Source organism: Corvus cornix, chromosome 21, assembly GCF_000738735.6.
Source record: "Corvus cornix cornix isolate S_Up_H32 chromosome 21, ASM73873v5, whole genome shotgun sequence".
Classification (NCBI taxonomy): domain Eukaryota; kingdom Metazoa; phylum Chordata; class Aves; order Passeriformes; family Corvidae; genus Corvus; species Corvus cornix.
The window spans coordinates 2,816,456-2,837,349 of NC_046350.1; the positions used below are offsets into that span (position 1 = coordinate 2,816,456).

A 20,894-nucleotide genomic window follows, 5' to 3' on the forward strand; every position below is an offset into this window, starting at 1 on the left:
CCAGCCTTCCACTGTAGATGTGTTTGGACAAACACTCTCAAAGCTTACCTACTTTTCTTCATTTTGCTTTTTAAAACAACAGTATTAGTGGTCTCCCTTTCAACATGAAACAAAGAAATGTGACTTTCCACTTCCCACTCATTTTATTCCATGCTGACATTGCTGAAAATTCTATTTTTAAACAGAATTTCTTTCTGATGATGTATATTGGCAATCAAACGCAGGCACAGCATGGTTTTCTGACAAGTTAAAATCCTACAGTATTTTCTCCTAAATAGTCTTATGTACTGATTACTTAGAAGAGCGAATTCCCTGCAAAGCTGTACCCAGGCACTCGGCTTTTGCTCCAGCTGATAAATGTAAGCAATAAAAATATGTTCCATTCTACAGCAGTGCCTATTAAAATGTAAACACCACTGGAAGATTTTGAGCAGGCTACAGAAATGCTTTATTCAAAAGCAAAAGGCTGTCTGAGGCTGCCAAAACCTGGCACAGCGTGTCCATTCGTCAGACAGCGCCTTCCACCAGTCAGTGGGACAGTGCCACAGGGGTCAGACTGGGAGCACTGGTGCTGGGACTTTCCCTACTCAGGCTACAGAAATCAGGAGTTGCCATGGGAGCAGGACATCAGTTTGATGGGTGCACCAGCCCCGTGTTCTGCTGGACTGAGGGGAGAACGGTGGCACCGGGTGCTTCCCCTTGGCCAGGCTCGAAAGAAGCCCCTGCCAGAGCTGTGGGGAAGCAAGTGTGTCCCATGTTGTGACAAACTTTCCTACCTCTTAGGTCAGAGGTGCATCTACAGCCTGCATGAAGCAAGATGCTGATGAATCAAAATTCGAAATGTCCCTCATGAATAATTCACTGAACATGTGCAAGTAAGCTATAGCAGTGTAAATATATGTATGGCTACAAACGGTGTGTATATATATATATATATATATATATATGCAAATTAACACGGGAAGGGCTCAAGTTACCCACATGGAAAAATACCAGTGACCTGAGGATGTTTGCTTCAGATAGCTCTGACATGTCAAACTGTAACTAAAGAAACAGCCTGAAATTTATCAAACCATGGTGTGAAGCTGTCCTCGTACCTGCTCACTCGTGACATTACAAATCCTCCTCATTTATTTATATTTGGTTTTTTTCCCTCAGATCAAGTTTTACTCTCCCAACCCATCACTGTGGTCTGACACTGCTCTGGCACACTGGCTGCAGGCCCCCACTGCCCACATCACCTCAAGCCATCAGCTCAGCACCACCTCGTTCATACTTGGCAGTGAAATTCTATGAAAAACCATTACCATGGTAGGCCAGCAAGTGCATTAAAACCCTGGAATTCATATAAACAACAGAAGACCATAAATGACAGACATAGGTGCAGGGTCCATCGATCATCCCCTTCTCCCTCACAGCAAGAAAGGTGGGATCACATTAAAAATAGAACAGACATCTGCAAATAGACAGGTATTTATATGGAATATTGTGACAACTGTCATTTCACATTAGTCAGCAAGATCCCACAGGACTTGAAGAAGTATTAACTGTGCTGCATTATTTTTTACTGGCAAAATATAATAAAATCCACTTTCTTGATGGCTTCCTGGTGGGGATTGCTCCTCTCCTTGAAGTCATATAAGGATGCTCCTCCAAGAGCCTGGATAGAAAACACTTTACCTGGGCACCAAAGTATGAAGAGAGGGGGAGTTTTTGTGATTCTTCACTTGGGATTTGTCCATGCTTTTTCAGGATGTTTTGATGACACCAAACTCAAAAAATGACCATAAATGACCCAAAGTCAAGGCAGACCCAATGCATGATGGTTACCTGAGTAATAACTCAAATTATTACCCCCAAAAAAGTGAAGATCAGAAAAGGGCTGTGCGCTCCCAAGAGCCCATTTCTTGAATAAGTTCCTCCAAGATCTTGAGGAGCAAAATTCCAAAATCCGGAGTCAGAGATACAGAGGTACTTCTATTTATTTACAGTAACAATACCCCTTTGCCCATACAGATGAAGCATTTCAAGCTCTTGCTTGTTACCCTGAGCCTCATGCTATAAAAATACAACTTTTGTGAAGGTCCTAGATGCTCCTTTTACTTGGTGAAAGACATTTACGTCACTGGAAGCAAAATGTATCCTCCACAGCAATGTAGTTCCTGTCAAAAAACTCACCACGCCCTACACTTACCATCATTGCAGTTAATCATGTATACACCATGCAGAGGCACGTGGTACTCACTGAGAAACGCCAAGGCCCACTGTGTGTCCCAAAGCACATGCAGCAAAGTACAGGCAAGGTGAACAAGGACAGAGGAAGAAACACCTTGGATACAACCTCTGATGGACGGAGCTGGAGAGACAGGAGATGATGGACAAGGAGACACAATTGGAAGGGACAAAGGGAACTAGAGAAACAAGGGTGAAATCAGGACAAGAACATGTCAACAAGACAAAACTCAAAAAACTTTATGGTGAAGAAGAGGGTCTGGAAACAGAGGCAGGAAGAGCCAAGGCACCACTAATGGGTTCCAAAGAAAAGGTGACAACTGGGATGGCAGGCAAAGAGAGTTCTGAGTGCATCAGTGGTTCAAGGGGAGCTGCTGGAAGGAGAAGGGCATTATCAGAGCATGGGAAGGCTTTCAGCAACAGCAGCTAAAGAAAACGGGGCAACATCTGTATTCCTCTGGAAAGAGCCACAAAAATGTTGTTTTAAAACAAGTCACACAAGAGAAAAGGCAGAACTGCCCTGATCAGAAATACAAGGCAAAAAGTAATGTGGCACAGTGGAAAGCAGAGAACTGATCTGCCTGTCATATGATGCCACCAGAAGCATTTTATAAATACACATTAAAATTCAGGTTCTGTTTCTGAGTGCCTCTCGCCGAGGGAACTGGAGAGGGCATGGCCTTGACTCATGTCCTGGCTGGCACTGAGGTCCCCAGCTGTGCTGACTCAGACCTGTGCTCCCGACGAAGGCCATCTGTCAGAGCCCTCTGACACCCCAGTCTTCCCCCTGCCTTGTCCCCATGTCCAGGGCATCTGGGCTTGTTTGTACCAACCACGCTTATGTTGAAGCACAGCCTGTCACACAACTCCTTGTCATCTGAGCTGGGAATTGGCTCAATGATTCAACCACGCTTCCTTCCCATCCCATCGGTGGTTAGGTGGAACGTACATTCAACCCCAGTCGTCACCTGCCCAGCAGAGAGGGACATGCCATCTGTCCCAGACTCTACAGGGCTTGGAAGAACCTGTCATGGCACTCTCAGCCAGGTGGAAGAGACCCAGCTGTGGATTCCTAAAAGAGAGGGGGTAGAACCAGCATGGCCATACACAAAGTGTTTGACCAGTACAAGTGATCAGCCCCTTGGAACATCATTCCCAAGCATGCAGCAAGCTCTCCACCTTTGCCCATCCCTAAATCACGACCAGCGTCTTTTTGGAAGATAAAGGCACAACAACTGAAATCAGGCATCAGTAGGTGGAATTTTCCAAAGTTTGCTGTGCAGGCCGGATGATCCCAGCTGGCCAGATGATCTTCACCTTGCAATCTGTATTTTAATTAATGTGTCCTCCTGGTTACAGGATATCAAGGAACATTACAGCTACAGATCTTGTGCTTGGGGTTTTCCTCCTACTGTGGACTTTCAACAAATGTTACATATTTTTCTTTGATTTTGACAATCTAATGTTAAAATCACAACCTATCCCCTATCCACTTCAGATTTTGTTTGTTTAATCAAGAGTTGAGCAATTTCAAAGGTGTTTTTACAATTCAAATACTGGATGGTTGCACGCTGAGCCAATCCTTTGATATCTGAAAAGTTCTCAAATGCCAACCTCACAGTTTTAATCTTCCTGGTATTGAAGGCAATGTAGTTGATCTTACAGATGATTCTGATTAAATGAGCTTTTTTCTCTCTCCAGTTCTCACAAAAATATATAAAATATTTACAAATGTGATACAATGAACTTTATGTTCTTCTGCTTAGAGCAACGCTTGGTGCACAGGTGGCTGACATTTCTTAGTCATTAAAGAAACTAAACCTAAAATTCTTTAAAACTATTTTCTTCAATACTCTATTGGGGTTTTCCTCCAACAGCAGTCACTGCACAGCTCTCACAGGTTATATATAAGAAGAGTTATTTTTGTGGATAAAAGACAACAAGAAGTCAATAATGTTTGGCAGACAGCCTTCACTGTTCTGCTAGCACAAGCGCATCTAACTGCTGATGAGCCTTAATGTTTCCCTGATATTGTTTTCTGCTATAAAATGGAAGATCTAATCTATGCTGAAGGTCAGTCCCCACCAAAGACTGCAATCAGTGATAGCCTTCATAAACTCACTGAAATTTGTAATATTGTGCAACATCCTCTGCCCTGTCACAGCAGTGGCTCCATCGACGTGTCCTCTGCCAAGGATGTGCAGAGCTGGAAGTGCCCCCACTTCTGCACCACTCCTTATGCACGCAGAAAAACTGATCCATAGATCAAACCAGAGCATGTGAAAGCTGCTGGCACAGGCAGTATAACCCCACACACACTTCACGAAGAAGGATAAAGCCCTGCCCGTGTTCCCCAGTGGCCCCCACCTCTGCTGGGGACGCACACTTGCACTTAGGGCAATAGCAGGAGAAAATCAATCCTTTCAGTGATCAACTCTAAATGCACAACATCTTTTAGAACAAAAGCATAACTAAAACCTGGACTTCTTGCCTTAACTTGGAGTCAGGCAGTTATGAGGCCTTTTAATGAGTAATTTAGGTAATTAGAAAGTCAAATATACAATACTCAAGAGGAAGCATCAGTGCGTCATGGCTCTGTGGCACGGTGCTCCTGATGGCACCAGTGCCATCTCCTTCCAACACATCATTGTGAGTCCATGATGGCTGCAAAGGGTTTTCCACAGAAGCCTCAGCTTGGCTCCTGTTGGAGCATGTTTCACACCAACATGTATAAAGTATGTTGGGTAATTGCTTCTGGAATTCAACATGTGCTGTATCTCATCTAGGAGATGTAATTTACTGGCTATATTCCAGTAAAATAACTTTATGGCTTTCTGTCATGATAAATAACAGTTTATAGCATTATGGAATTAATATTTACTTTGAAGCTATGCAGTCTATTCATATAAAGTTGCTATATATAGAATCATTCCCATGCTGCTGGGCTTCTAAATGCTGAGAATTGACAAGACAACAGGCAAATATTAAATTCCAGTTCCCTCCAGTTATTAATAAACCATTAGATTTTGGGTTTGTGACTGAAACCCTTCTGTGTATTTTATACAGCTACGATAGTTCAAGAAGTGTTAATTCAAATGTGGGATAAACAAGGCAGGAAGGGCTTTTGGGGTCCGGGAGCTCCCTCTGCCTGCCCTAGGAATGGAGACAGCGTAGGGCGGTGGGTCTAGACCACCAGGCTTGGAGCCAGGGGCAGAAACCTCAGCAAGTGTTCACAGGGAAGTTCATGATTTAACACAAAAATTGATCATGTTTTTGTCATTATAAATGTACCTTTTATAATTCCAACATGGAGAGATTAAAGAGTCACTGAGCTCTAACCATGTCTCTTCTTCACGGGCATGAAGGGAAGTACACAGAAGGCAGGAAAGGAGATGGCATTTCACCTTTTTAAGCTCAAAAACATGCTTCCTGTTAGTAGGAAGACACTAAAAAAAATTGTCCTGGCTATGGTAGGACATTACACACACAATGGAAACCTGCCCCTAAGGACAACAGTGAGCCTGACCAATGGATGGACGAGGAAGGGCCAAGCCATTGCTCCCATCATGCACAGAAGGAAGCGCTGCAGGAGGATTAGGCAGTGCAGCAGTCACAGGCGTTGCAAATCCCCGTCACAGTGCTCCAGCATGCTGGTGTTGCCGCATCCTGCTTTTATTCAAAATTTCTTCATGGCAACAAGCACACAAAAACTGCAGGCAAAGTGTAACCATCAACAGAAACACCCACACAGTATCAGAGAGTGTCTGGGGTCAGACGGAAGGCAGAATCTTCACAAACATATTTATAGTGCTCTAAGATGCTGCAGTCCTCTGGAGCACGGGGCCTTTTAATGGAAAAACACCACGTATTTGTCATGGCAAGTGACAAGGAGCCACTCCGGCAGCATGGTGGTGTCCAGCGTAGAGTGCAGAGGGAATGCCGTTCTGGGGGCTGCAGCCGGCCAGTGCTGGCTGGAGCAAAGAGGTGCTGGGGCACCCAGCCCTGCTACCACCAACACATCACCCCGCAGAGGCACCAGGACATGCCCCAACAGCCCTCAGGCTTTGCACTGGGAGAGAGGAATCTTTATTGATTAATTTGGGTGCCTGAACTCTTCACCTTAGAAGAGTTCAGAGCTACTGTACCTTATTCTGAGGAACTCAGAACATTAAACCAAGTGCAGCTCTACCAAGCGCTGCAGTTACAGATGGACATCGAGCCCTCCCTGTGTCCAGCTCCTGTCCTCGGAGGACGGAGGGACTCCTGCTGCGGAGGGAGCATCACCACAACACTGAGCAGGGGGGCAGCAGAGGGTTGGGGGTCCGGGGCCGGCTGCAGCGGGGCCGCCGGCAGCCCTCCGGGGCGGCAGCGGGGTCTCCCGCACGGAGCACGCTGCTGATCCTCGGCAGCCACGCGATGGCAGCAGAAATATGGGAACACCGGAGCGGACGAACACATTATCCCACCGCTCCAAGGAAAAGGTATTCTGCAAAGACGAGGCAACTGCTGCTACATGTAAGCCAACGTCTGCGATGGTTTTAGGAACAAGCACAGAGTAGAAAAACAGTTTCTCTCCCCGAAATACAATAATTCACACTTTCTGCATTCCCGATATTGCCAACAGGGTCACTCGGGCTTCCCTGCTGTAGCACCGACACAGTACAGCCGCCTCCCCCGGCAACTTCAATCTGACCTACAGCAGACACAGCAGGATTCAGAGCACAGCTCCTGCTTCACACCAATTCCTGGCTCAGATCCCGGCTGGGAACCAAGAGAACCCCTTGCTGCTGGAGCTGCCAAGCCCTTCCCTGCTCCCCTCCATCGTGTCTCCCTTTCACTTCACCCCAGGGTTCTAAGGGGAAATTAATGCTTTTTATGTCCAAAAAGTATCTAAACACCGTCTAATTAATCCTTATCCCTTGCCTATAAAGAAGGGAAGTAAATAGCATCCACACTCTAAAATCCCCTTTTGCCAGGTTCTGTGTCCGTGTTGCTTGCTGGGGACAATACCAGATTGTGTTTAGGAATTCCAGCACCTTCACACCTTCAAACAAGACTCTGCTCTCCCTGCTCCCCCTCCCCAAACACACCTTGGTGAGCAATACCCCACCTTCCAACAGGAACTCGGGAAATTAAGATGTTTCGTGCACCCCTGACACATACAGATTAGCAGCAATACAGCAAACGAGGTTTGCCTTCCTGCTCAACACACGGTGAAATAAATAAATAAAGAGGAGCTCACTAAAAGCCAGGCAGGGAAGGCAGAGCCACCGAGGCTCCTCGCTTCCCACGGAAGCCCTTATCTCCGTCACAGCCCACAATGCAATTACAAGATTACAAGGCACACGCTGCTCCAGCATCTGGATCCTCCGTGCAATCACAGGGATCCCTACAGAACTAGGAAACCTCTTAATCTTGTGAGGAACGGCATGGATTCTCCTCGCAGCACGGCTCCCACTGACCCCTCTCCAGGGGCGACCTCCAGGGACAGGCATTGTCTGGAGTTCATATTTGTCCACACAAGCATAGAAAGGAACTGTGTGGTCAAAAAGGTAAATGCTGACCACTGACTCTGGTCCAAAAAGCACTGATGTTTATTTTGGTTTGCTGTAAACTGTCTCATCTACATTGCAAACCCAGGGATTAAGTCTGTACCAGTACCCCTCCATTTCCATCCCAGTTCCCGGCACGTTAAACCCAGGCCACAGAGCCAGCAACCCAATCTCCATATATTTTATTCTCAATATATTTCATTTCTGGCCACCGATCTTTAGATCTCCTATTGGATTTTGTTTTCGTAAATGGATTTTCCCACAGAGCTGGCAGAAAAATAGATTTAATTTCGAATTTCTCTAAACTGAAATAGTCAATATAAATGTCAATGTGAGTTTGTGCCATGCAGCCCGTGAGGCAACACAAGCCTCACATTTCAGAGGGGTACGGGGGGCCTGCCAGCTTGTTTTGTGTCTGTATACTTGTTCTAATGCTTCCTTTCATAAGGATGCCTAAAAGTGTATATACATTTATTAAAATTTTTGTTTTGCTGTTTTGTTTCAGGGGTGCAAAAAGCAGTACGATGTCTAGCACTGCTTTGCAGGCAAGTCAAGAGGCAAGATTCCCTATGAGCAGAGGATTCTGCAAACTGACACCCCCACAGACCCGTCACAGAATGGTCTGGATTGGAAGGGACCTCAAGGACACCCTGCCATGGGCAGGGTCACTTCCACTATTGCAGGTCCTGGTTTCCTCTCCCCCCCCAGCACGGGGTGTAGTTGCAGCACCAATTACTCAACAATTCCAATCTAGCCTGATGTTAATGTCATTAGTCCACAGAGATCCTTTTGGAATCATTTACATCGAAACTGTCTTTTTGCATGCTAAATGAAAAATGCTCAGACTTCAGTGAATGGGATTTGAATTACAACCCTACCACATGTGTCTCAGCTGTATTCATGCTATTTATTAAACAGGGGGAAAAATTGTGATGCAGTCAATTACAGAACAATTACCTGAGCGCTGCTGCAAACCTGTTGCCTTGCACTGCAGGGACGGTGGTTGCCCTTGACTTGGGCAGAACTTGCCTACAGGGCACCTGCCAGGCAGAGCATCCCCCAAGGCCCTGATCTCAGCTGAACCTTCATTCTGAAACACCCAGATACTAGGAAAACTTTTACTGATGAAGTTAAATAAGCCATGACAATTAAAGGATTAGGAACGTTATGGGTCTTGTGAAGAATAAAATCTCCTGGACGTGTACAGGGCGTTAGGAAAAGATGAACTCAAGAGAATTTGTTGTGACTTTATATTACTGTGGGAGAACACATCAGGACCCTGATACACAAAAGGATTACTGGTATGTATATTTCCTTCTGAAGAGACTCCCAGGAGATCCATTCCGGATTTAACAATAATCCATACTCCCCTTCAGAAATGGCAAAACAATGCTCCCATTTCCCAGGACTGCCTCCAACACAGGAATCATTAAGATGCCGTCATAACCCTGCATTCCAGGTGCCGTAAACACCAGCTGGAACAGGAATAAATCCCAACCACAGCTCATGAGCAGTCAACACTTCCACATTTCTGCACCAGCATCTGCCTCTGGTGCCCATTGTGGAGATGTGCACATTGCAAAGGTGAGTGTGCCACAGCAAAGCTGAGTGCCATGGCAAAGATGAGTGTGCCACAGCAAAAGCAGGGAGATGCTGTTGGACTCCATGGTCTCTGATGAGCTACAGGGGGTTAACGGAGAGGCTGGTTATGAAGGGAATCAGTCAAATCTAAGGAGAGATGTCAGGACAATGCTATTTGCGGCAGTGATGAAGAACAGAAAACTGCCCCTCCTTGTGAGCAGTTTCTCCCTTTTTCAGAGCCGTGTGTTTGTGTTAATGCATGCACACGTGTGTGTCGTATTTCCAGAAAGCCTCTCACATTAAACTCTCCTTCCTCCTCCGAAGCCATTCCACAGTATTTCTCTGGAATGCATTAAGCAGACTGACTGAACAATGTGATCCTAATTAGTTTGCAAACTACACAGATCACCTCTGAGGGCGAGCAAAGCCTGTGTAAATTAAAGCGAATTGGAGTGAATTGGCTGAGGCTGCCCAAGGAATCCCTCTCCAGATTAGGGCTGCTCCAACGTGCTTCCTCCAAGGCTGCTCCCACTCTCCCGTGACAACCAAGTAGATTTCACCCATGACAGCAGGGAATGGAGAGATGTAAAACTACTTTGCAGTTCAATATTCCATGGTGGGTTATTTTCCACAATGCAGAGGAGCCCATTTGGTCATTTACCAAAAGGAAAAGTCTGGTCCTTCACAGGTGCCCCCAGCTCCAGGCTGCAGAGGCCACTGATGCCATCCCCACTCCAGCAGCCCTGGGCAGGCACAGGGATGCTGCCAAAACCCAAATACTCTGGAAACCTGTGTGAAGTTTTGATGGTGATGTCCCAGGGTTTATGCAGTAATTGAATAATCTAAAATTTTCATTCCTGTCCTCATGGACTAATCTGCAATAGTGTTAAGGGACTGTTATGATATTAATTAAATACAAGTCCTGCATGCAAAATTGATACTTTGCATCTCCATCTCCACAAGGGAGTTTCTCTCTTAATAAGACTAAAATCAAGTTTTACTTTTTTGGGGGTTTTTTTTAAGGAATTCATAAAGATTATTATATTGTACCAAGATAACATACACCCAATCTACAAGAGAACAAGGTTTTTCAAACACGGAAGCTCTGGTGCTTGGAATGGGACTGTGGGCATAGAGAGCTCTGCTCCAGCTGTGGGACAGCCCTTCTCCATAACCACTTCTCAGGCACTGGGGTTTGGAGAGACTAAAATATCCTCAACACAGGATAAAGAGCAGCAGGATCAGCGTCGACCTTCCAAAACGCAGATGACAAGAGGGAAATTCACTATAAAAACATGACCTCGTTTTAATTTTAGCAGCAGTTTACTACGAATTCACGTGAAGGCGCAGTTACACTCTCCTGGAAAAGTTCACGCACAAGAAAAGGCAGAAACCCATCCGCTGAGCCAGCCGCCTGCGACGTGGAGCAGCACCGCCCGGAATCACGGCAAAGCTATTCCAACACTCCCCTTACTATTATTTATTAGTTAAAATTTTTAATTATGTGAATTGATTAGGAACACATCACCAGGGATCCTAATTAATTAGAATTTTAAAAAGGATCACAGACCGGAGATTCCACAAAGAATTGCACAAAGAGGTGTATTAAGGGAAAGGCCAAATTAACTTCTCCTTTCTGGTTTATCCAGCCTTTTCTAACAGGACTGTGATCAGATTAACCAAGTAATACCCAAACCCCTCCTGCACAGCAATGCTAACCAGGGCAACAGCTTGAGGATTTCAGGCTGTTTTCATTTAACATCCGCTTGGTTAAACAGTTTATTCCTCCTAATCCTTATTTGAGTGTATTCCTACTCTAATTAGTTTATTCCTCATTTATGTCCTAAATTTGCTTTAGCTGCCTCACCCATGCTCACCAAATCCTTCTATATGGTTCTGATAGATGTCAACATCCCTGAGCATCTGGTGTAGACTTTTTGTTTCAAAATGCATTTTTCTCTTTACCCAGAACTTGGAAAGACAAAGGAGCCATCACATCGACAACACTCAGGAAGGAATTAATTATTAAATCTTCTAATACAAAGCCCTGTTCAGAACTGGCTGGTCAGTAGTTTCACAGGCCAGTGTGTTCCTCTGAGCTGCCTCTGAGCTGCCATTTCCAGAGCAATGTTTGGATGCTATTGATGCTCTTGGCTGTCGGCTCTGCAAGTACTTTTCCATCAGTGCGACAATGATCCCTATTTATCTTCTGGCTGCAAGAGTCGCTGAGATGATCTGGCAGTGCCACAAGGCAGACAGTTATTTCATGCCCTGTTAAACCCTAATGCAGCTAACTACGGTATCACTCCAAATTTGAAAAAAGCCTTTTTTTGTTATTTTAAATCTGCTGCCTACGTGTCCTAGTTGAGAACATTGCTTCCTTTTAGAATGGTATCAGAAGCCTAAACCCCAAATGCTGCTGTGAAGTACAATGGAGTACTGGTCAAGTAATTAATAAGGTTAGAACTACATCATTCTGCCCAAGAAACACCTGGAGGTCAAGAAAACAGACTTTTTCTGCATCATTCAGAACAGAGACTGGCAGTGACCACCCAGGTGCTGCCTGTGGATGAGAGGGTACAAGTACCTTCTTGAAGATAGAAAATCAGGTACTAAAGGGCTCTCAAGCTGGAAAAGGATGCGGGAATGAATGGCCAAACCCTGGTACATCCAAATCACAAAGCAAATAGTTTAAAACATATTTTCCTGAGTATCAAATGTGATCAGCCACAAGGAGAAACCCTCAAAGCTGCGCTTCCTCCAGCTCCCATGATGTGCCCATCTGTATTTGTTACTTTCCAGAAGACACACTTCAGTAAAACAAAAATTAATGGGTTCAGTGCAGGGCTCTTTGAGCTAAACACAATCACCACCACATCCATGCAGTCAGGCACTAAAGGGCTGGATAGCTCCATCTCTGGAACAGCCCTCCTGAAAGTCCCATTTATTTCCTCATGTGCTCATGTGGCAGCCAAGAGTCATCAACAACCTCTTGCTACAGGTAAAGGGACCGCAGAGTCTGGTGTTCTGCATCATGAAAGTTTACAGAAGTTAATTAAATCACACTCTGCAAACCCGAAACAAAAACAAGGCACCATTTCTGTGATGATGATTTTTTTTTTCTTGTGCTTGTCATAATAAAACATTGTTATTGGATGTAAAAATTATGGAACAAAGTTATGCCTCTCTGGTGTAATATAATGCAATCCATTTAATACTATTTTAAACCCCAAAACCTCATTAGAGCAGACAGAATGTAAGAATGACAAATGGGCTAGGAGGAAGCTGGAGCACGAGATGAATTCTGGGCACTCGTCCCTTTCCCACTGCTGGCACTGGCTTCGGGGATGCCGGGGGAGTGTCAACCACCAGCACCACGTGGGGAGCGCAGGGTGCCCGTCACCCCAACAGGAGGGAGGTTAGTGCCTTGCAAAGCATCTGCCAAGGCAGGCCTGGGGGTGAAGCTGGAAAGCTCAGCTTAGCCCAAAGTCCAGCGTGGAAGCTGCCAGACAGGCCTAGAGACACAGGTGAAGCACTGCCTGTCATGGACACCCCAGTTACCCCGACCCCAGCCAGGCTCACAGGCTGTCAGCTGTAAAATCAACCCGACCTACACAAACACACACCCGGCAGCCTCACGCTCCTTGGCCAAAATGAGACAGCTGAACACTGCAATTACACATTTTAACAGCCTTTGACCACTTTGGCCCCAAGTTTGGTATCCAATGTTGGGAATATAGCCCTGCTGCCTTAGGAACGGGCTGGGCACAGCTCTGCGGGTGGGCTTCTGCTACCAGAACAAGTTATTGACATTTAATAAATATAAAACTTGGATAAATGTACTTGTTATCAACACCTGTGCAAACCTTTAACATCAGAAGTGATCAGGGTGATGAAAATAGCTCTTTCCTCATGCAGATGGAGGTTAAGAAAGAAAAGTGGTGTCAAACAATGACATATTATAGAACAAACAGGCTTATTCCAGAAATAATGCCTCAGGTGAAATCACTTGTCTGAATGTGTCTGAGTGGCTGAATACCATCAGCAGAGCAAAGATTCTCTCAAAACACACATGGATTCGGGCCAAATTCAACAGAAATTCTACCCCTGCATACTGCAAGACCAACACTCCATCAGCACACAGAAATTACAGCAATTGCTACCAAAACCTAGCCGAGATTTGTGAGAATCAAACCAGACCCGTTCAAGCTACCATGGTTACAGAGTGCTGTGCAGCCCAAGCTGGGGTGCCGGGCTGCCCTCGGGCAGTGCCTGTCACAAAAACCACAGAGTCTACCAGAAGATGCTCAGTGTGGAGCCACTCTACAGTCACACAGCCCAGCCAGCAGCCACACAGGCGGATGGGGAAGCTGTACTCACAGTTTGCCCAAAGGAGGGATAAAGAACAAGTGTATTTGCTGGGGGTGGGGGCAGTTGTGGTTTAACCCCAGCCAGCAATTAAGCCCCAGGCCAGGGGGAGCAGATGGAATTCAGCAAATAGGAGTAATTTTCTGAAGGTATGGACAGCCTTGGGTTGAGGTGTCTTGGGGAGCCATCACCTCCCAGCCCAGCACAGCCCACGCTCCTACCTCCACTCCTTGCACCTTCAGCTTCATGTGATCCTCTCTGGTGGTCTTCCCGTCTTTCCTTTTTTTCCAGCAATACCCATCTTTCCTGTATTTCACTTTCTTTCTGTTGTACAGGATCATAGAACCATTCTGTGGTCTGAAAGCAAGAAACAGGTTTGGATTACATAAAGAAACAAAACCAGACTGAAAGTGTCTACAGAACCATGTCCCACAGACCAGCAAAAGGCTCCACAGAACAGCAACAGTCAGGATTTGGCATCGAATAAATGTTCCCCTTTTGCTGCTGTTACCTGGCTGAAGTGATGTCTGCAATCTGCAAACTTTTCCGTTGAGGATCTTGTACCTAATGTGGGAAATGCTAGTGATAGGTTAAAGAAAAAAAAGGGGAAGTCTGATAAAATAGCCAACATTTAAAATTTTCATTGGATGTATTTTGACTGCTACATGCTGAAAATTAGAAGGAAAGAAAATTTAGGAAAAAAAAAGGATTGTTGTTATTTAATTAGACAATCTCTCTCTTTGGCTAACACATCAGCAGAATGAGATGCCAACCACCTCTAAGGCTGCACTGGGACATGGATGTTGGCTTAAAATGACAATAAACAAGCAAAAAAGAAGGGAAGGATAAAAGCACGAGCTTATACAATGGTTTCACTGTTCTGCTTAGATCAGTGCTAGACAGGGAGTAACCTGCTTCCTTCTGAGCACCTTCTCAACTTCAAAGACACAGGAAAACATTTTCCACTTAAAAACTACAACAGCAATTTGAAATGTCTTTAAAAGCACGGTGATGCCCAGTAGAAGTTTGGGTGTAGAGAGATTTTGCTGTTTGCTGAGCCGAATCACAAGTCTGTTGTAACACTGAGAAATAACAAATACCCTCCTAGCTGGGAGGCAGTGAGCATCCTGCACCGGCAGCAGGGGCAGTGAGCATTTTTCCCACATACACACAAATATTTATTGCTTGTGACCAGAAACCCAAGCCTCATCCTCCCAAGCTACACCTCCTCCTATCCTCCATGGACCCAGGGGTCAGGGAGGCTGCTCCTCCTCTCCTCCTCCTAAGCATCACACTGAAACTAAACACTCGGGTGTCAGCGCAGCCACGGTGTCTGTTTGACAGCACTGTAGATAGTGCATTAATTCAGCAGAGGTATTATGTATCTCATTTCAGTGTTCATTCTATAAAACCCCAGTCCCTGCACGTGTCAGCTCAAACCCTTCTCACAACACCAGAGACCCCCCAGCCACTGTCGGGCTGCGCCCCGTGGCTGACGCGCCACGCGCGTGGTCCGGGCAGGCAATGGCAAAGCAGCGCGAGCCGATCTCCTGCCTGCTGCCTCTGCACTCACACACACGGCGCTGCACGAAACACACGCTCAAAGGACCTGGAGGTTTCTGATGCCAGGGAAATCCTGCTTCCCTCGCCACCAGCACCACATGGGCACAAGGAGGGCAGAGCCGAGCTCCGCAGCCTCACTGCTGCTCTGCGGGGCTGGAAACAGGTTTGTTGGTTGATTTCTGCAATGAAAAAGGAACACAGTGAGAGGGCACTGGCAAAGCAGTTAACGAGATTTATAGAAAATAGAGCCCAATGAAACAAAATCTCTTAAGGATCTCTGGAGCGGTTTTCGATTTTGATAAGAGGGTATTGAGCTGCTTTAAGGCTCACAGAAAGCAGCTGGTTTTTAAAGATAACTTCATGAGACGAGACGCAATTTTAACCTGATCTACGTTGCTGCTGTATTTCACCCGCTGTAAGGAAGAAGAGAGGAAAGCTCTGCCCTGCTCATCCCTCAGCATTCAGACATAGCCCAGAGCAGCCAATTGATGGTGTGGGAAGACGCAGCAGGCGAGGCCTGCCAGGGATTCCCAGGGCATGTGACAGATGCGACTCCAGCCCAAATCTCTGGGGGTTTTGCCACTCAGCCTGAATTTGGGGATTTCCTTTTTCCCTTTGCAGATGAGAGGGACAAAGTCACAAGCCTGAGCACGGGCTGCAATCCTTGATCAGCTCTGGATTTCCTCTCCTTTATGAACCTGTGGCATTTAAAAGCTGCCTAATCTCTATTTTGGTTTTGTGCCTGTGGCCTGAAGGAAGGAGGGGGAAGGACAGGAAGAGTAATTGCAAAGCAGAAAGCCTTTTGTCTCAAGTATTGATGAGATCTCGATGCTTTCCCCCCTCTCACCCTGCTATCCACTGCCAAGTCTCCCAGAAATTGCCACAACAGCCTAAGAGCTACTTTTGCCCAAATTGTTCCTGCTACAGCCAGGAAGAAGATCCTAAATTCTATTTTCCTACTTATTTTTAACACGAACAATCATCCCCTGGGGCTGATGGGTCTGGGAACCTGGTCATTGCTTGGGGTGACCCAGGGCTCCAGACAGTGCTCAGGAGCAATCTGGGCCACTGGATAGACCGGAGTGTCCCTCAGTAAGACAAGGAGAGGGGGAACGGAGGAAATGGGATTTCCAGGGAAGATTTTCCAGAGATGTAATCTTGGATCTGACACCCAGCTCAGCTGCGCATGCTGACCTCTGGCTCTAAGTCCAGTGTTTCTTTTGGATTAAGTCGCTTACCTGGGTCACAGGAATCTAAAGCTACTTACCTTCTTGTTAACAGGAACCAGATGAAAAGAGGGAATAAACAGAAAGCAAGTTAAGATTAGGATATTTTGGTCAACTGATGCTTCATATCTGCCTCTCCATTTGTGCACAAATTTAGGTCCCTCTGGCCTGAAGGACCGAGATTTCCCCTTAATTACATTACTGCAATATTAAAAATGCTGTTCAGTTTAACCAGTTCCCTCTAAACTGTCACATCGAGATGTGGTAAATGTCAGACATATCACTTAATGAAAACTACGTTTTACTGCCTCAGGAGCTGGGGGTGCCAAAAGGGAATTGCAAATACTGCAAATCCAGAAGAGTCTCTTTTTCAGGATAACAGAGCAAGATCAGCCAGAACCACTCCTTGAAAAGGTCCATGGCTCTGAAAGTTAATTTTTATTTTATCATCTGTATTTATTCCAATTCCAATCCAAGGAGGGTATTTTATACAGGAATATGGATGTTTAACGCAGCTGCCATAAAGCAGAGGTACCACACACCAGACCCTTCCTGTACCTCACCAGTGCACAAGCAGAAGCTGCCCTCAGGGCCTGGGTGACAAGCCCCCTCCATCCCTGCCGCCCACCACACTGAGAAATGGCTCCTGCAAACAGTCTGGATGATGCTGTTTTTCACCTACATGATATTTTCTCTGGCTATGAAGTTATAATGGAGCCAAGGGACAACAGGAAGGGACTATCTTCCACCTTCTGCATCTATGCATGATAATAATGAGAAATTAACTTCCACTTTCCCAAAGGAGCAACCTACTGATGCAGAAACTGGCTGGGAAAAGCTGGAGTCCTGGAGGAAGCCATGAAAGGAGACAGCCTTTCAAGAAAATATTGCACCAAATCCTTGTCCTCATTTCCTTAGGAATACAAAGAAGACCAAGTCCTTGAATCTGTCTTCATCCAGGCCAGTTTGGGAATGGGGAGAAGTGCCAAGCGGGAGTGTGACAAGGTGCCTCCCACTCAGCTAATGCCCTGCCATGCAGCAGAGCAGGCAGAGCTCTGGGGCTAGCAAACACTGCAGGTGATGAACTCCAGGTGACCATCTATTCCTCTCTCCTTCCTCTCAGCACTGTGTTCAGCTGCACAGCCCTCACACTGCAGCAGTGATGGACAGGGACTGTCAGTCAGGAGTGCCTCCTGACTGCCATCATGCTCTCATCTCTTATTTCTTGTTTCTGCCCAAGGAAAAAAATCTGATGACTGAAGTTATTTCCCCCCTGAGGAATGCTGCTCTTCAAGTCTTCATTTATTGACACTTCCCCCCACTGTACCTGTGGCTTATCAGAAGATTAAAGCCCAAATGGAAAACCGAAAGAGGAATCTCAAGCAGTTGCAGCCCTGGACATCTCACCCGCCCTTGCCCACACAGATACCTGGCCACTCACTGTTGGTTTAGGAGGTCACCCAGACTCATTAAGGATGGAGTCACCCAAGGCCAAGGCAAAGCCATAACCCCTGTGTCAAGGGCATCGCCCCACTGGCCCAGGGAGACACCTAGAGGACCAACAGGTAGCTCTCTTCTGTACTGACAGAAAGCTTTAAAATAATATTTATGCAGGCAAATGTTTTCAAGACTGTGGGGACTTTGTCCATCATAGCTGTAACACTGGCAGATCACACAAAAATTTGACAAACACTTTTTTCCCCCCTCCTAAATAAACGCTTGGCTTTGACCTTCAGGCAATGACTCACACTTGCCCTGAAAGAAAAGAAACCCCAGCATGTGCCCAGCCTGCACCAGCGGGACCAGAAACTAAAGAAAAGCCCCTCAAGACCTTAATGTAGATATTCAGACTTCACCATAACTGCTGGAAAGCCAGCACTGTGGCATGTCATGGGGAGAAGCTGCTGCCGTTAAAACCTCCGCTCTCTTCACTACAGGTTGGGATTATTGGCACAGCAACTGAAGGAATCACAGACTATGTGTTTGAAATTTGTCTTTGAACTCTGCAAGGATGAAATAAAAACTTCAGGAAAGTCTTCTTATCCATGTAGTAGGAGGTATAAATCACAAGGAAATGTAAATACACTGCAAGTTTTTTGTATCTAGAATTAAATGTCATTTGCATTTACGATGTAAGTGAACTTAATATCTACAATATTTAAGAAGTTGAAGTCTAAAGTCACAGACTTAGCAATTTTATCCAGAGTTGTAGTTAACGCAATGGCTAATCCCATCAAGGGGCATTAATTGGTGTCTAGATGCTCTTTCTCATAGCAGCAGTAGGCCATAAAACTTAATCCTTACCTCCTCTTTCCAGCATGTAGCCTCCGTGTTCATCAATAAAAGTAATGTGATTCATTAAGTATGGGAATAATTACCTGCGGCTCCAACAAACAGGACTGAACGAGCCATGCCAGTGCCAAGTTGGCTTTCATGCCGTCACACAGGACTGCCAGGGGCTGCCAAGGAAAGCCTTTCTGCAAGATCAGGGTAAATGCTGATGGCTGCAACACAAGCTGCAGACCACTACACAGCTGCTGGGCACCTCTTTGGTGTGGGCTGGGATACCCATTGACAAGTCCTACCCCAAAAGCAGCTCCTTGGGGCTATTTAAGGTGTGATCAGGATGTTGGTGCCACAGAAACACATCGTGAAGATACTCTGTTTGCATGGTGCATTGGTACAGAAGTTAATCCCTGGAACATCTGGGGCTCTGTTGATGGAAGCAGGACCCAACTGTTCTCCCAGCAGTGATGTCCCTGCAGCACAGTGCAGGCAGGTGCCAAGCACAGCAGCTTCAGCTGCAAGTGACGGGGAAGCACAGCATTGCCCGTGCCCCCGTGGGTGTCCCCGTCAGGCTGCAGAGGCTGAGAGCAACAGGACAGCTCCAGGCACCCCTGTACAACAACAACAACAACTCTGACCAGCACCGCTCCTCCCGTGCTCAGACCTGTACTCATGAATGCCTCGGAAATGAATGTCTTTGCTCCGTGTCCTTGCTCTTGACACAGCTACAAAACAGGTAACAGTGCTACCAGCACTAAGAACAGTGATACAAATAACAACAGGATCTGACTTCTCAGTAGCCATTTACTCTGCTGCCCTTTATGTTTAAGTGTATTGCAGCCATCCCCAAAGTGCGAACTCCACGGAAGACTCACACACCATCTCTGCCTATCATGGCTACTCAGCCTGATGAACTCCACCATTACAACTTTCCTTTTAGAGCCAATTAAAAAAAAAACAAAAAAAAAACCAGATTAAAAACAAAGATCTGTGTAATTCATAAGCACAATCAGGTGGGTGAGCTCTGCTCTCCCAGTGACATAGCAGGTCAGAACTCAGTTCAGCACCTCATCTGGACCTCCCTAGGCAGGAAGATCCTTCTGGAAACAGCACTGTCCCAAAGCTGCATATTTAGTTCAAGCAGTTAACAACAGCTACATTTTACTCAGCAACATGATAATTCACATGTTGATGGCTCTGAACTCTGTAACAGACTTGAAAAAGAAATTAAAAACAATCTTTATGAAGTCCTTGGCACACCGAGCAATTGAAGCCTCCTCGTAACGATGTAGGACCAAAGACAGAATATTAAAATTGTCATTAAGTAGAATGCACATGAAATGCTAAAAAGTCTTTCTGCAAATTATTTCTTGATATAATGTCATGCTGTAGAACTAAATCTTAGTACAAGGTATGAAAAAAGACAGTTAAATCAACTTTGTTCATTTAAATATAATTTTAAAAGAACTGGCATTCATCTCTTTATTGCTCAAGGTTTTTTATCAATTTCTTTAGCCCTCATTTATTTCTCTTCCCTACTCCCATGGGGAAACCATTTGATTTATTGGGAATTAATTCTTACAATTCATGAATGCTTTAAACTATTTTCAGATTAATCACCACCATCTCCACTGGTGCACCGAGGAGAGCCCAGTTCCCTCTCTGTGCTCACACAGACCAAAGGGCTGGCCCCCAGGTGCCAGCAGCTGTTCTGCCTTACCAATTGCTTTCTCCATGAACACAGATTGCTACGGTGAGGACCAAGGGCTCCAATTAACTTTTAAAAGACTTATTTGGAGATGGCCTCCTCCTCCGGGTGGTACTTCTGGTCGCTTCCCAGCACAGCAGCAACACACGTGTGTGCAAACACTGCTGCATTCTTATGGGGAAGGAAGAAAATGGAAGAAAAATTCTATTTATTTAGTTAACTTATTTCCTGTTCAATTTCCCCACTTGTAACAACCACCAGCTCCAGGCTAACAAGGTTTTCACAACTGTGTCAAAGTGGGGCCGTACCTTGGTTTCATCCAAAACACCATGTACCAGGGAAATTTGCCAGGATGCACGTGAACCATGTCCTTGGGCT

At 45.7% G+C, this 20,894-nt stretch overlaps 1 protein-coding gene across 5 annotated transcripts in view; it reads right to left on the bottom strand.

Annotated features, from left to right (window-relative positions):
- Window positions 1–20,894, bottom strand: part of CAMTA1 (calmodulin binding transcription activator 1) — a 235,443-nt gene that overhangs the window by 139,647 nt on the left and 74,902 nt on the right. For all 5 annotated transcript variants that reach the window (XM_039563897.1, XM_039563894.1, XM_019289757.3 and 2 more), the window contains one exon: window positions 13,955–14,090. In XM_039563897.1, the coding sequence (XP_039419831.1) occupies window positions 13,955–14,090 (136 nt within the window). The remainder of the gene's footprint in view (window positions 1–13,954; window positions 14,091–20,894) is intronic.